General features: G+C 40.7%; 1 protein-coding gene across 1 annotated transcript in view; it reads left to right on the top strand.

Moving 5' to 3' along the window:
• Positions 1-14870, top strand: part of PTPRO (protein tyrosine phosphatase receptor type O) — a 155865-nt gene that overhangs the window by 78916 nt on the left and 62079 nt on the right. Inside the window, 1 exon segment of the mRNA XM_054188417.1 lies at positions 9928-10201. Coding sequence (XP_054044392.1) covers positions 9928-10201 — 274 coding nt within the window.

The raw sequence follows: 14870 nt of genomic DNA, 5'->3' as shown, positions 1-14870 counted from the left end.
CCGTCTCTCCCTGCAGAGTACAGAGGGAGCCTAGATGATGAGATTTGACTGTATGCCAATTTTTTAGTTTGATAAAATGAAGTCAGATGAATCCCATGCCGAGTACAGAAGTCTCAGCATACAAGTTCTGGCCAACAGAACTCCTCACTTTGAAGGTAACAGGATATTCAGTATTTTAGTTATACACACAGAAGTACGCAGAATATTTAAGGAAGTTCTTGTCATAGCACGCAAGTGGATCCCAATGAAGGATAAATGTGGTGGGGGTGTATTAGAGTAGAAGCAGAAGGAATTATTATTTTCCTGATCTGGTAAACAGAGTTGCAGAAGACTCTGCTCTCTGAGTGGAAGCCATTAAGCTGCTAGGAGATGACAGTGTAGAAGAATTATATCTTTCATGAAAGCCATATAATACTCGATAACCTGTACCGTCATCCCTCCAATAGGTAAGAGCAGTCATTCTCCCCTGACCAGTCTCTTTCTCTGGGCAGGTGGGGTGCCACATGTTACATCTGAAAGGACTTCACCCCATAGCTGAGGATTCTGACTCCACTTCCTAAGCTTTTTGTATTCGCTCCTCTCGTTCACTTCCCTCAAGTCAACTGGTGGCAGCTGTACTAAAAATTAAACGCTTCACACACTATGACCAAATAAATCCTGCTAGAGTGATCCCTGCAGGGGGAAGGTGGCAGTGAGGAGCTATGAGTTTTCGCAGTGTGAGAGACTTTGGTAGCGTTCATGACTACCGAGCAGCACGTTGCCAGCAGTACCGTGATGGAGAACACTTCTGTGGGTAGGAATTCATCAAATCGGTACAAATGGCTTAGCTGAGCCTAAAGCCACACTAGAAATGAATTGAAAATCAGGCTGTAACAACAACTGAAATGTTCTGTGCAGATTTGCAATTGACCCGGTGCTGCACAGAGAGTTACAGAGTTCATCTCTTGCTAGTAAGCAGGGTAATGGCACGGGCTGTTTGCCTCTCTTTGAGCACAGGTTGCGAAAAAGCGAAAAAAAACGCCACCAAGCAAAACAACCAACTCCCCAAAAACATGCACAGAAAATACTTTAGCAGGAAAATAAAAAAAAAAAACATTCAGCCACAGGATAAATAACGTGAGAAAATCTCAGCAGGTTATCTGGTCATCTCTTGCCAATTTAGAGAACACACGAACACAACAGCGTAATCAAAGGACAGAATATCAGATTCCACTTAGATCTGAAAACAAAACAAACCCACACTTGAGCCCGACTAAGCAATCTTTCAGGGGGTATCCATCACCGCATTATGGTTATGGTTTGGGGCAGAAAGGTAGTAAGTATTTTGGAGCACAGAATAGGAAGACTGGTGATCCGGACTTATACTTTTTTTTCCTAACCATGCCTGTCACCTTTGAAGAAAAGGTGGTGGGTGTTTGGGGCTCTTTTTCTGAGGGGGGTGGCAGAAAAATGAGTGGCAATAAGGCAGACCGCTTGTTTAAGGTGAACTCTGGGCCAAACTGAAGTCAGCAGTTTACATGGGGATAAAACACGGCCCACTTCTGCTTCTGAATTCTTCATGTCAGAAAAACTGATTTGAAATAGGAATTTTTTTTTTTTTCTATTAATGGCTCCTTATTTCAAATTTCCAAACCTCTCTAGTAGTCTCAGAACATACTTGAAAAAAATAGACTTCTTGAAAATATTGAGAAGTATTTTGGTGCCTAATTCCCTTTAAAATCACTTGGAGTTATGGAACAAGGAGTTAGGCTCCTGGAATAGCCCCTATCTATAAGTTTATTCGTTGGCGTCTAGTCTGTTCTCTTACAGATTAACGCAGGGGGAACAGAACGTCTTGTTCTCTTCCACTGTTTTCCACTAAGTTGCTTTGTGATTTCAAATGAATTGGATAACCAACTTGGTCTCCAGTTTCTCGGATAAACCAAAACTCTAACTTCCTCCCAGCTGTGCTCTTTGTGGGTAACGCAAATAGCAAAGCATGGCATTCTGTCTTTATGAACTAGTTCACCTATGCACATATCAAGGGTATATATACACCCTATCAATTCAAAATGAAGGCATTTTCACTTTTGTAGTACCCATAAGGCTCCGTCTCTACCCCTCCATCATACTCTCTGCCACAGTGTGGAAGACGAAGTTCAGCTGACACCAGTCCAGTCCAGTTCCTCTCTGTTGCACAGCAGTGATGGAGTATGTCATGGTCACAGTTTTCTAATGGTGCAACATCGGTTTTCATGTACTGTTGAACATCAGAAATTTTCTGTGTGACTTTCTAATGTCACCTTTCAGCATCAGTAGCTGTTCAGAAGCTGTTTCAGCATCAGAAGCTGATATTATAGACTTCCATCATTCGCATAGGTGAATCCACAATTTCGGAGCTGAAGCACTAAACATCATGAATGAATTTGTCCTTCATCATCCAGAAAAGACATCTGCTCCAGTATTCCTTCTCATCTCCCATAGGGCGCTTTGAAATGTAAGACACCTCAAAGATTGTTTGACACCATGGAAAGAGAGGTTTCTTTGTAATAATCCAAGTCCTTCAAAATCCACATTAATTTCTCACTCACTCTGTCTTCTCCTTCAGCATTTTCCGCTGGTGATCTGTTCCTCCTCCTTTCCTCTATGATGGAGAGGGAACTGAAGTATAGTTGGATGTGTTTTGACCTGTAGTCGCTGTGCTGTGAAAGCACTTGCTCTCAAGTGATGGAGAGTACGTACATTCTTAGGATAACGTATACCTGGAGCATGCTGTTCAATTAACTCCCGGTCCTAGAAAATAATCTTTCTTTTCTTTTCCCCTTAACTTCTCCTATTCGGAGTTTAACAGAAGGGCCACCTAACATGACCTTGTCTTCCCACCTGGCCTGTGTACAACTCTGATCATTTTACATTTGTCCAGGTAGAAAATTGCTTTAACTATTCTCCCAAAGACAGAGAACAAGTGTTGACTGGAGAAGATCACTACAAGGAGCGGTTGACAGAGTTAAGGGAACTGATGAGGCGATGTAATATGTTTCCTGTGCCCTTTTTTGAGAAAGATGCATTTTAATTAAAGCACGTAATTCATCTGGCATGTGTATTTGTTTGGGTACATCCACAAGGGATGGCTGAACTTTAATTGTGGAGGGTCCAGAAAGGCGTGAGCAGATAGATGAAAGTGTTCATGGTTAGGGAAGGGGATCAAATTCATATTTTCTCTCAGCAGACATCCTTTTTGACATAATTTTAGTACTAGAGGGAAGCGAAAAATCTAGTGTGGAGAGAAACCAAACTATATCTTCCCAAGAGTGTATTCCTGTCATATTTGGGGTGTATATGTGCTGTCAGGGTCAATAACAGGGAGAAATGCCATCTGTGAAGTTCTAACTTAGTTTTAAACTTCGTCAGCATCAAGGTCTCTGGATCACGGTGCTTGGGTTTTACCCTCTCCAGTTTGCACTAGAAAGACGGAATAGAACTATATATTTAGCAATAATTTATTAAATATTGGATATGCTAACACGGTGATACATAGAAGATATTAGCCTTACTGAGCTCAAACATTTCTTTTCCATGTATTTAGCATTCTGGCATTTACTTAATGCTATCCTAATAGCAGTTGATAGTGTCAAGAAAGAGTTCCTTCCAGATTATTAACCTTAGAATGGTAGCAAAACATGATGGACTCTACCTACCATATGGACATTTGCATATAAAACCACACCCTCATATTCAGCATTCGTGTGCAGAGAGGGGGAAAAAATACCTGTCCCTTTAAAGCTGTCTCCCAGAGCAAAGAAATGTTGAAGCTCATTTATAAAATACTACTAGCAGGTTGTTATTACTGGCTTTTAAAGACTGAGAATAGCAACAGTGCTGAGGGCACTAGTCATAAAGAAGAATGCCAGAAATGGTGTGTTAACCTGAATCAAATATTATAAATTACTGAGAACTGCTGCTTTTGCTAGCTTTTCCCTTCTTAAAATATTCCTTTTTGCATGCAAAATCTTGAAGATAAGGGTTTCCATTTCTCCCATGGAGTATTTCTGCCAAAGAGTATTTATTAAGGGAAGATCTCTGCACAATCTGCGGAGAAGTGTAGATAAAAACAAAAGCCCCAGGAATAAATATCCTTATTTTCAAGAAGCCTTTACATTTTTGTAACAATTCTTTACATTTTTGTTCCAAATCTGTAACATTTTTGTTCACACTCTTGGAGACCATTTCAAACAGTCCTTTCCTCTTGCAGCAGTGCACGTCAGGTCTGTGCCTGCTCTAGGATTCACTGGAACATGTGGAAAGCTCAGGACGCACTTTCTTCCCTAAATTCTATGAGGATGACTTTGCTTTTTTTGTTAAAACTAGGATCTAATAATGATAGCTAACGATTCCAAAGAAGCGTTGATGTGGGGCAATTTTCACCCAGTTCTTACCTATGCTCAGAGAGGATCTTTCTCAGGTCATGGCTACGGGAACTGCTTTTTCTGAGACTGCTTGCATCTCTTTGTGAAACTATATCAGTTTCAGTCCTATGAAATGTTGGTTTTCTGTTTTTTTTTTTTTTTATTGAGAGCCTTTGAAACAAGAGTAAAGAGCCTGGATATGGAACATAGACAGTGCAGAGTCTGATGTTGCAACATTTAGCAGAAAGTACTCTGTGAAGAATATGAGCAGGGAGCTGTGAAAATAAGAAAGATATGGTATAGGGCTGAGCCAGGTAGATGACGCAGTAACAATGGAAGCGAGGTGGGAACCTGAAGGGTCATCAAAAGTAAAGATTTAAGTATTAATTCATACTTCAAGACAAATAAGTTGTTTGAAACCAGAGTTTGTTGCCTGTTCTGGATGGTGACTTCATATTCCAACAGAAGGGAGTTTCAGGGGCCCCTCTTTTTTCTTGCTATAAAGTGTTGGAAGGTGGCTGAGATCAACCCCCAGTGGTGAAGTCTCTAGCCTGCAGAGAGAGACGGAGACAGAGACTTTTACAAAATAGAGTAAATGACTAAAACAGTTTAAGTAGGCCAGATTTTCACTCTGTTCCCTGCACAGGGACTCAAACGAAACAATAAATTTCCAAGAAGTGCATGATGGATTTATTGAAAGTAAGATTCTCGTTGCTGAATAAAATGAATGTTTACCATTTTTATTGTAATTGTTCTTCAGTATCATTTGTCACCGTCAGAGGAAAAACATACATTAAGAAGCTGGTGCAAAAAGACTGTGATGTGACTTTTATTCATGCTTTGCAATACTCTCTATTTTATGAAATTTCTTATGTGCTGTCTGTGGAGATACCACTGCAAGATTATAGCAGAAGCCAAGAACCCGAAATGTGGATCCTAGTCCTATCTTTGTTAAAAGGCTTGGACTCACTTGGTGACAGAGGACAGCAGGAATTTTGCCCAGCTGGGAGCACAGACCCTTTGGCTGTTCAGTGCACTTTCAAAAGTAATGCAGATCCCAGATGAATCCAAAGATACACTGTCTGAAAAGGTCATCTTGGCTCTCAGTCATTCCATTAAGTACCTAAAATTTAGTAAGATGAATTTTGGCGAGAATGAGTCGTCATGTGATTTAGAATGAAATTAGCAGTATTGGTCACTGGAACAAAATATATCTGAGTATAGTAGAATCACTCACAAAAATAGCCAGTATTTCGTCCAGGAGGTCTGGATATAATGTTCAGCATTGTCTTGTAATACTTGCATTGCGGTTATTTTTGACCACAATTATATAGTAGATGATCATAATGGTAGTAAGAAGTACATCCTTGTAGCTTCAAAGTTTACTCCTGCTCTGTGATTTCAATTGCCCTCTTTGAAAAATTTGTTATATTCAGGAATGACACTATAATCGCTGGCAGAAGTTGGATTTTTCAGGGTCTTAGTTCCACCTGTCTAGCATTAAATGATATGCAGTTACCAGTACTTTAATTTTGCAGAGGTGTTGAGCATTCCCAGCTCCTCCTAAAGTCAGCAGAACATGTAACTACTTGCACTTTTGGTAATTGGGTCTTGGCCCAATGTGTTTCCGCGTGAGACATTCAAAAGCTAAAGTACATAAAATTAGTAGCTGTTTTGCACCTTTGATCTCTTCCTCAGGTGTAAAACTCATACTGTTGTAAGGGAATAAACTGAGGATATGGACTTCTCAGAAGAGAACTCTGAGCTCTGCTGCACGCCATTTATTTTCCTATTACTCTTTGAATAGTGTGTGTTTGACATGTTGTATATCTCCTTGCCTCCCCCTCCTTTTTATTTTAATTGGGACCTGGTTATTGGCTGGAAATTCCACCAGCATGACTCATCCCTGCGCTGGAAATGACTGTGAACAGGCGTCACATTGTGGGATTTACTTCCCCCTACCCTTTTTTCTTTTTTTCCTAAGTGCTTTAGCGTGGCACGAGCTTGTAATAATAAACTAGGAAGGAAGTTGGAGCTAATCATTTGGTTCTAAATGCACAAGCCCTGCCAAATTTCCCCACAGGCATGAAACAGCCGCTCAAGCTGTGACACCAGCAAATTAAATCCTGGAGGTAGCTGACCAGAAGTAATGAAATGTGTATTTACCATGCTGATGCTGTCAGTCCTAAGACACACTGGCTTTACAATCTAGTTAAGTGGGGCATGTTTGTCACTTCCAGTGGTGTTTAGAAAAAATACTCAGGTTTGTCCCTAGCCTTTTTCCCAAAATCGCAAGCCCAGTGCTGGCTGGTAACCCTCACCTCATACAACATGAACAGGATGCCCAGAATGGTCCGTTCTTTTAAAACACTGCCAAAATGAAATCCATATCCCAAAGGAGATAAGTGATCTCGTCTTACGGCATGTTAATTGCCAGGCCTTTTCATTCATCCCTTATCTGCCACTTCATTCTGTAAACCAAACCTTAGAGCTGAAATGAAGGGATAAAAATTATTTCTGGAGCCATTGGGTAATAAACAGCGGATGCCTGCCACAAACTGCGTATCCCGTGCACGCAGCAGTTTAAAAGCCTGGGCACGTACAGGTGTGTGGAAGAGGGCCACATAATCACTGAAAAGAATAGGTACCACTCAGGGGAGGGGTGCCCTGTACCTGTACCAATACAGGTGGGCGCAGGCATGGGATGGATGAGCCACCTAGCTCCTAAAGAGATGTCACTCAAAAAAATGCCTGTGCATCGTGGCAGCAGTGGTTCAAAAGCATCCAGACACCGGCGCACGAAGGAGGGAGGGTGTCATTTCGCAATCCCCGCACACTTAGGAGATAAAGGACGCACAAAAGGTTATTTTCCCCAGTTAGGTGTTGTCATAGGTGACAATAGCATATGCCTGCGAGGTTTCTGTGCATTTAGCTAGCAGAGGCACGTTATGCTAATTGCGTGAGAACTATTGAAGGAGGTTAGCGGATCATTTGCTGAATGGTACTTGCTGAGAATTCAAGGAAACATTGAGAGGGGAAAAATGAAAGTACAGTGTTTAACGTGGTTAATACAATACCTATGGAAGAATCAAAGAATAAAATCACACCCCATATGAGCAGTCTCTGAAAGCATCTAATTATATCCTGGGAACGTCTATAACTCTGCAATTATATGCTTAATTTCCAGCTGTACTTGATTAACATCACAAATGATTTATAATACCACCAAACACAAGGAACTTGCTTCGAACTGTTTGTTGGCACATATACATTTGTTGGGCTCTTTTGTCTGTCTCTTCATAGCAAGGTAGGCACGTTGAATTAGTACCATGCAATTCAGCAGCAAAGCCAAGGGAAGGCTAGAGTAATTTTAGAGATAACACCCTTCTCTTTCCTCTAGAGAAGCATTCAAACACGAGTTTATGGGAGGTCAAAACCCACAGACTTCTATGGGAATATACATGCACTTCAAGCTTAATGTGTAGAAATCAGGTCTGTCTTTCCTTGGTTGGACTTGGAAGGCAACCATGCTTTCCATGATATGATAGTGTACGTGCTTCTGGAAAGCCAGTCAGTGGGTGCCTTCCTTCTCCTGTCTTCCCACGTCAGGAGAGCTGATGTAGGAATCATCCCACATCTTCTTAGTGTGAGAAGAATGGGGAGGAAGAAGGATAAGAGAACCTCTACTTGGTTTTGACCAAATCTAAACATAATCCCCAGTTAAAGGTTTGAATCTGTGTGGATCCAATCCAAATGCTGGATCAGGATTTAAAGCAAAATACAAACAACTTGAAATGTGGTATTTGGATCAACTCGAGGGTAAGCCTGTTGAATTCAGCTGAGGCTAAGGAAAACACATGGAAGCTTTTGCATAATTGTAGTCTTATATTGTAAACCTTTTGGAGCAATTGCTCTGCCATCTGTGAAAAATTACCCATAATTCCACAACAAAGTAGTCATCCATTGATAACATTGGCTTATATCATTTTAGCAACTTAAAAGTAATTTTTTAAAAGGCTAATCAAAGCAAACCTCAAATCAACAGCTGAAGTTGCATTGCCTCTGTTTTTAATCTCAGGGTTGAAGCTGTCTAGACCATTTATCTTCTTTGGGATGGACTTATACATTTGCAGAGGAGTGAGTTTGCTTAGGTCCATTCTTCTCGAGCCTATAGTTTTACCTGTAGGGTGATATGGCCTTGGGTACACTGTGAAATCTCAAAGCCCAATGATAAAAGCATAAATATATGTAAAGGCAAACTACTGTTATTTAAAATCTTACAATTCTTTGCTTTGGGGGGATTTTTGCTTTTTTTTGAATGCCAGTAGCTGGCAACACCATATGCGTGAATTCCAAATAGGGAGCTTGGCTTCCACAGCAGAAATCCAAAAAAGATTATTCTCATGGAAGAATCCCCACTAAACAAAGCCACAAGAAGACAGGAGGTAGCCAAGCTGCTAGGATTACTCTCTGAAGGTGGTGTCTAGCTCTTTGGTAGAGGAACAACTTGCCTGAATGACTAAGTTGCAAACTAGCCATGGTTGCTCCCCCTGCACTCCAAATACAGCTCTCAGCCTGTGAAATAGGAAGGAGAAAAAGATACCATGGGGTTGGGAATGGAAATTTCATATATTACAGTTTTCACTGGGGGTAAAAAAATTCTAAGCAGCAGCATGGCCTAACAAACAAAAAGGTAACTCTTGATTAAAGCTTGAACTTTTCTTTCTCATTAGTTACCATGAATCTGTTTTGAAATTCCTGTAGAGAACGAGTGCTTCTTGCTGACAGCTGGTTTGCAATTAATAAAAAGAAAAGTGTTTTCAGCTGGTAATGACTTAACATGCTCATGATATATGAGAGCAAGGTTAAATTGTGCCTTTCTCTCTACTACTAATAAAAGAAATATTGAAAATGAAATGGTGTAGCTTAGGAAACAAAAATTACCAAACAAAGCCATGGACAAAGTGTCGAGAGCTGCGTATCACCTGGTACTTGCTGGAAGGAGCATATTTGGAAAAGCTTAGTGCCAAAAATTATTCTTCAGTTGCAGGTTTTCAGAATATATTGCATTGAAGAATATATGATCCTGTTTCTGCAAGATAAAAGAGTCTTGATTTAATCATCACTTTTTTGGGGATTTAAATGACTTACACTTTGTGGCTTTATTGGAAATCCTCTTGTCCCTGATACCCTTTTTAATCTCATCCTTCTTTTGCTCTGCTCCACCTTCTGTCAGGAAAGAAAGGCGGAGGCTTTGTTCCTCGGGATGGAAGGGATTGAGTAGTCAGAGCATCAGAAAGCACACGGCAGGATCCAGCCTCCGCTGCAGAGAGACTGGCCTGATAATCAGGTGCCTGTGGACTTTGGCTGACTGTGAATTGTATTCTGAAAAAAATCGCTAGGGTTTGATGTTAACTATCTCGGAGAATGTGAAACATAACTTTATCACAAATATAATGTGTACCCTATGAATACCAAGGGAAATGGGTAAAAGTTAAATAATATATTTTACTTCAGCGAAGTCTTTTTTCTTGTCTTGTAGAACACAGAACCTTTCCAGGTTACTGTCCGAGACGACAATTGTATCATTGTCTCCCTGGAAGCATCTGATGTGGTGAGCTCATCCTCTGTATATGTTGTGAAGATAGCTGGAGAATCCAAGAACTACTTTTTCCAGTTTGAAGAATTCAATAGCACTTTACCTGCCCCTGTGGTTTTTAATGCCAAATACCATGGCCTATATTACATAGTAACTCTGTTGGTAGTGAACTCAAATATGGTTTCCAAGTCAGCAAGATCAATCACTGTGTTAACCAGTAAGTAACACCTTATTCTTTTTTTCTTCTGTTTCTTCTGTGTGTGTGTGTGTGGTTTTTTTTTCCCCAGAAGTTCTTCTTGTGGAAAAGGTTGGGTGTGTTTGTTTTGTTTCCCAGTGTGTAGGACGAAACCCTGTGTGAGAACAGTAGGGAGTATGTGTTGAGAAGGCTTGTGAGTGAAAATTCACAAGGTCTGGGCAAGAAGAAAGGGACAGCTGTGGGTTTCCCCTGGGTGACCCTTTTGGAACGCTGCCTGGTGAGATCTAACATACTGAAATAAGTGATGGATGAACCTCCTTTCCAGAAGTTCATCCTAACTCTTTGAACAAGGAGTTCCAAAAAAAGGTTTTTGTAACCTTAAAAGCATAGAAGTGTTGACTGTAAAAAGCATAAAAAGTGTTGACTGACATTTCAGTGTAAGCACTCTTGTTTCATGATGAGGTATATTCTGTTTTAAATGCTATAACAATGTTCTCTGATTGCTAATATATTGAAGCAGTAATAAACCTGGAAAGCAGATAGTAGACAGCATGTGTTTCTACACAGGTTTTTGTGATGGAGACCATGTTTGTAGTAGTCTGTCTCTTACTGCCTGCAGGTGCATTGATCCTGGGGGAAAGGTGTGATTTTGCTTGCTCCGTCATTATGCGAAGCACCACAGATTTCTGTGTGATTCCTGCCATATTTCTGGCTCTGCTGTTGCTCCAGAACTGTTTCCATGTGCCAACCTGAAAACAATTTGTAGAATATAAAATGATTTTTTCATCTGGAAGACAGATTCAAGAAAAGACAGACAAAAAAATTATTTGGATGGGGCAAAACCAATTTCCAGACTTTTTTTTTTTTTTTTTTTTTTTGGTAAATGGCACCTTAGAATCTATGGACAGTTTTAGTTGGCTTGCAGGTGAGGAATGGTTATGATTTTGTGTACTTACATTATTCTGTCAATGAGGAATGACATCCACTGTAATAGCATTCAAAGCATATTACGGTAGCCTCATATGTTACTGAGTGAGGCACTTGAAACTTAGGAGTAACCACATTTTACATCATCTATACATTCTTCTTGTGTGCTCAAGTTGTGCCCTGATGAGGACAACCCATGAAGGGTTCCATGGGAAAAATATCATGGGGTTGGGTAATGCAAGTCTTTCATGAGGCACATGTGCGAGAGCATCTATGTGTAGCAGACAATTTAAGGGTTCATAGGCAGACTGAATTTCCTTTTCTTTGACTGCTTTAACCTTGCAGACAAAGCAATAATTCTAATCCAATTTCCTATTTTATGGCTTGTTTGGTTTCTTAAAAGAAAAAAATGGAAGCATCAGGTGCCATATACAACTGAAACAAAATGCCTCTCCGTGCATTTCCAGTGGGCTTTGAGTGTTGCACTTGCAGTCATGCAGCAGGGCTCATTGCTGTTTGATCTCCAGAGCCCACAAAGGTCACTGGTAGCAGGGGAAAGTGTGATCCAGGATGGCAGATGGAGCACACGCTCCTGTGCAGGGGATCTCTAAAGGAAAAATGAGCCAGCGTCCCTCAGCACATTGAAGCCAGCCTTAGACTTCCCATTTCTGGCTCAGGGGTTTTCCACGAGGTGTTCCTGAAAGACCGTGAGGCTGATGGCTCCAAGGGGCATATCTCACGTCATTCTCACTCCTCCAAGGCTTGACGGTGTCCTTTCCAACAGAAAGGATCCCACCGCTTTTCACCACCTGTCTTCTGCGGGTGTGCTGGCAGCATCTCAGGGTTTCCTACTGTGGCCTCCGCTGCTCACCCAGACCTTGGAAGGAGCAGTGATTTTGGCAGTCGGCCAGCGCTGCTTGAGGAACTCGTATAACAAGGAGGGAGCAGCGAATTTCCCTGGGTTTGTCTCAACAGAAAGTCAGGCTGGTTCAGGGAAAAGAAAGGGCGTTTTTGCTGGCAGCGTTGAAGGATGCTGTACCGAGCACTAAAAGTGTGCTGTGAATTGTGGGCTTCGCAGGAGAAAGGGCCCAGGCTCCTTTCTAGTGTTTCCTGTTAATGCTAGCTCTCAGGTACCAGCTTCAGCTACTAACGTAGCTCTTCTTTTTGAGCACAAGGCCACAGGAATGAAAGCAAATTTGGGATGAAAAGGCAGCGTAGCAGGCTGGGCTTTTTAAGGTCTATTTCAGTCCAGTGCTTTTGGGAAGAGATTTTAAAACTCATGTAGTGACCATTGGCTTCTCCTGCAAAACTGTATTAGATGAAACTTGGTTTTCATTTTCTTATTTTAGTTTTCCCCTGTATTGGTATTATCCACTGCCTGCTTTACATCGTTTTCTGACTATTAATTAACTTGATTTTTTTAGTAGACAATAATTAGGATAGATTCATATTTGTCTTCATGCCGCATGCTATTTCTGCTTGTTTAACGTCCTCTGTTTATTTTAACCATGCAAAGACATATAACTATCTAATGTATTCCATCTGTATCTTACACATGAAAAAATTACATGTCGCAACTAGCTTCCAGGACCAAATTAATTCCTGCTCTAATTTCATTGGTATCGGGAGAGCTTTACCAGTTGCAGATTGGCCCCATTCATTAGGCTGCCACAAGATAAATTAAGCAGGGTAGCCGGCGATGCCAGTGTGGTTATTCCCAAGGCCGTACCTCAATATTTCGCAATAGTTTACTGGGATCTTCTGATGTCTGCAAAGGATTCGGTGCAGGGAGATGTAGTCTTCCAGCTTGGCCATATGCTGGAGATCTGAGTTTCACACAGAGCGGTGTGTATCCAAATTGTGCATGTCAAAACGAGAGCAAGGTCAATCAAAGAGATTGCCTACTTAGAAATTCAGTGAGAGTGGCGAAAGACCTCTGTTATCCGATGGTATATCTTGATGACTTTTCGTTTTTCCTGTTCACATCCCTCAGCGATGTGCTGCTTCTCAGCCTATTGGGCAAGAAAAAGGTTATGTCTCTTCACCGGTGGAACCTTCATCCCGCTTAAGTCAGGGAGGATTTTGGTTTACCCCTCAAAGATTTCTGTCCAGAAAAAAAAGATACCTCCAGATAAAGATGATTTTAAAAGCTAACAATATATATTTTTTAATACATTATAAGTATGCATATATAATTATATATGTGTAAATATGAATACCTATAAATATATGTGTGCATAAATATGTACCTATAAAAATATAAAATATCTCGACATTATATAAATATATATATATATATGCATGTAAGTATGCTACCATTTGAGACTTCTGTTGTTAATTTGGGCCTTCTCTGCAAGACTGAACAGTTTATTTTCTGCTCGTCTCTGGAATCATTTTGGGACTTTCTCATGTTAATCAAAACACCACAGACTATAGAGTTCCCTTGTTTAGGTTCTGTAGTCCAGACTGTTGTAATGCTATTTGTTAAATACTATTGCTAAAGTGTGAGCTATTTGTTGCAGTATTTCTTCTCGGAGCCCAAGGGTTTTATCAGCTTGAGCGCAGCCCACATCCCCGCATTGCTTCCTGAGCTGGGACTTTAGAAGGAGAAGATGAACAGGGCACATTCGGCTCTTAGATAAGAAACCTGTAAAACAGAATTTGAGCACAAAATAGCACTTTTCCTTCTGATTCTGTAGCAAGGCTACGTTCAGCACATTGGGCTCAGTGCTTCACTGAGGCAGAAAAACTGAAACCCTGACCACTTATTATTAAAGATCCCTGTGGTGGTTTTCACAAGAATAGGTGCATGAGTCTCGACGTTCTGGCCAGATACCTGTGTGTGCAATTGTCTTGTGCCTATCAAAATGACCTTCCTTCCAGTTTTCAATCTGGGCAAAGTTAGAAGTCGTCCAGGTATTTATTTCAAGCCTGCTTTCTTCTGCTCTTGGAGCTTTGGCTTTTCAATGGGAGTGAAGTAACTCCAGAATTCATATAATTATTTTAGTGCTTTGCAATATTTGAAAGTAAGACCCACCTTATTACTAATTGGTTTTAAAGTAGTTTATGAGAGAAAGAAAGAGCATGGATGTAAAATCAGTGACTGAAATGCTCACTCATTCTCCATTTTCCCAGCTTGAAGCCTTGTTTTACTCTTCCCAGGGTGACTTATACCCATATAGTCTTTTTTTTTTTTCAAATTCAATGTCAAGTTTTGTTGTGAAGGAAAAAATGTTTGTACGTTTGAAGGAATGGGGAGAGCAGTACATTGCAAAGCTATTGTGTGCTGTAGAAAAAAATGTGTCTCTGCTGGGAATCAGAGAAATCAGGATCTCAGGATCTCTGAGGGTAATTAAGAGCAGCTTTGCCTGACTTATTTTAGCTTGCGATTAGGAGTTTTGAGTAGTAAATGTCTCATTGTTTCAAAAGCGTATGATTCCTTACATAAATCACTGTAAAATATATTCCCTTTAGGGAGAGTTCTGCCTCTGTGTCTTCAAAAAAAAAAAAATATTCTCCTCAAGAGACCAGCGGGCCTGCTGCCTGGGACTCTGATCTCTTCAGCTCTCAGAAAAGTAATTGGCATTAGACCTAGTTAATGCTCGGTTGTCATTGTGCCAGATGCTGCAGGAAGTGATTCAGCAGGTCGAATCCTTTCCTCTGGCTCGTTAATGGATCAGAGCTGTTGAAGTAGGAGCTTCAGAGGTTGGGTTTTTTTTTTTTTCCAATGAAATGTAAAGCTGAAGCCCTTCGTGCTTTTCTT

Source organism: Rissa tridactyla, chromosome 1, assembly GCF_028500815.1.
Source record: "Rissa tridactyla isolate bRisTri1 chromosome 1, bRisTri1.patW.cur.20221130, whole genome shotgun sequence".
NCBI lineage: Eukaryota > Metazoa > Chordata > Aves > Charadriiformes > Laridae > Rissa > Rissa tridactyla.
Note: the sequence above shows the minus strand (reverse complement) of the source record. Positions and strands in the feature narration are given on the sequence as shown.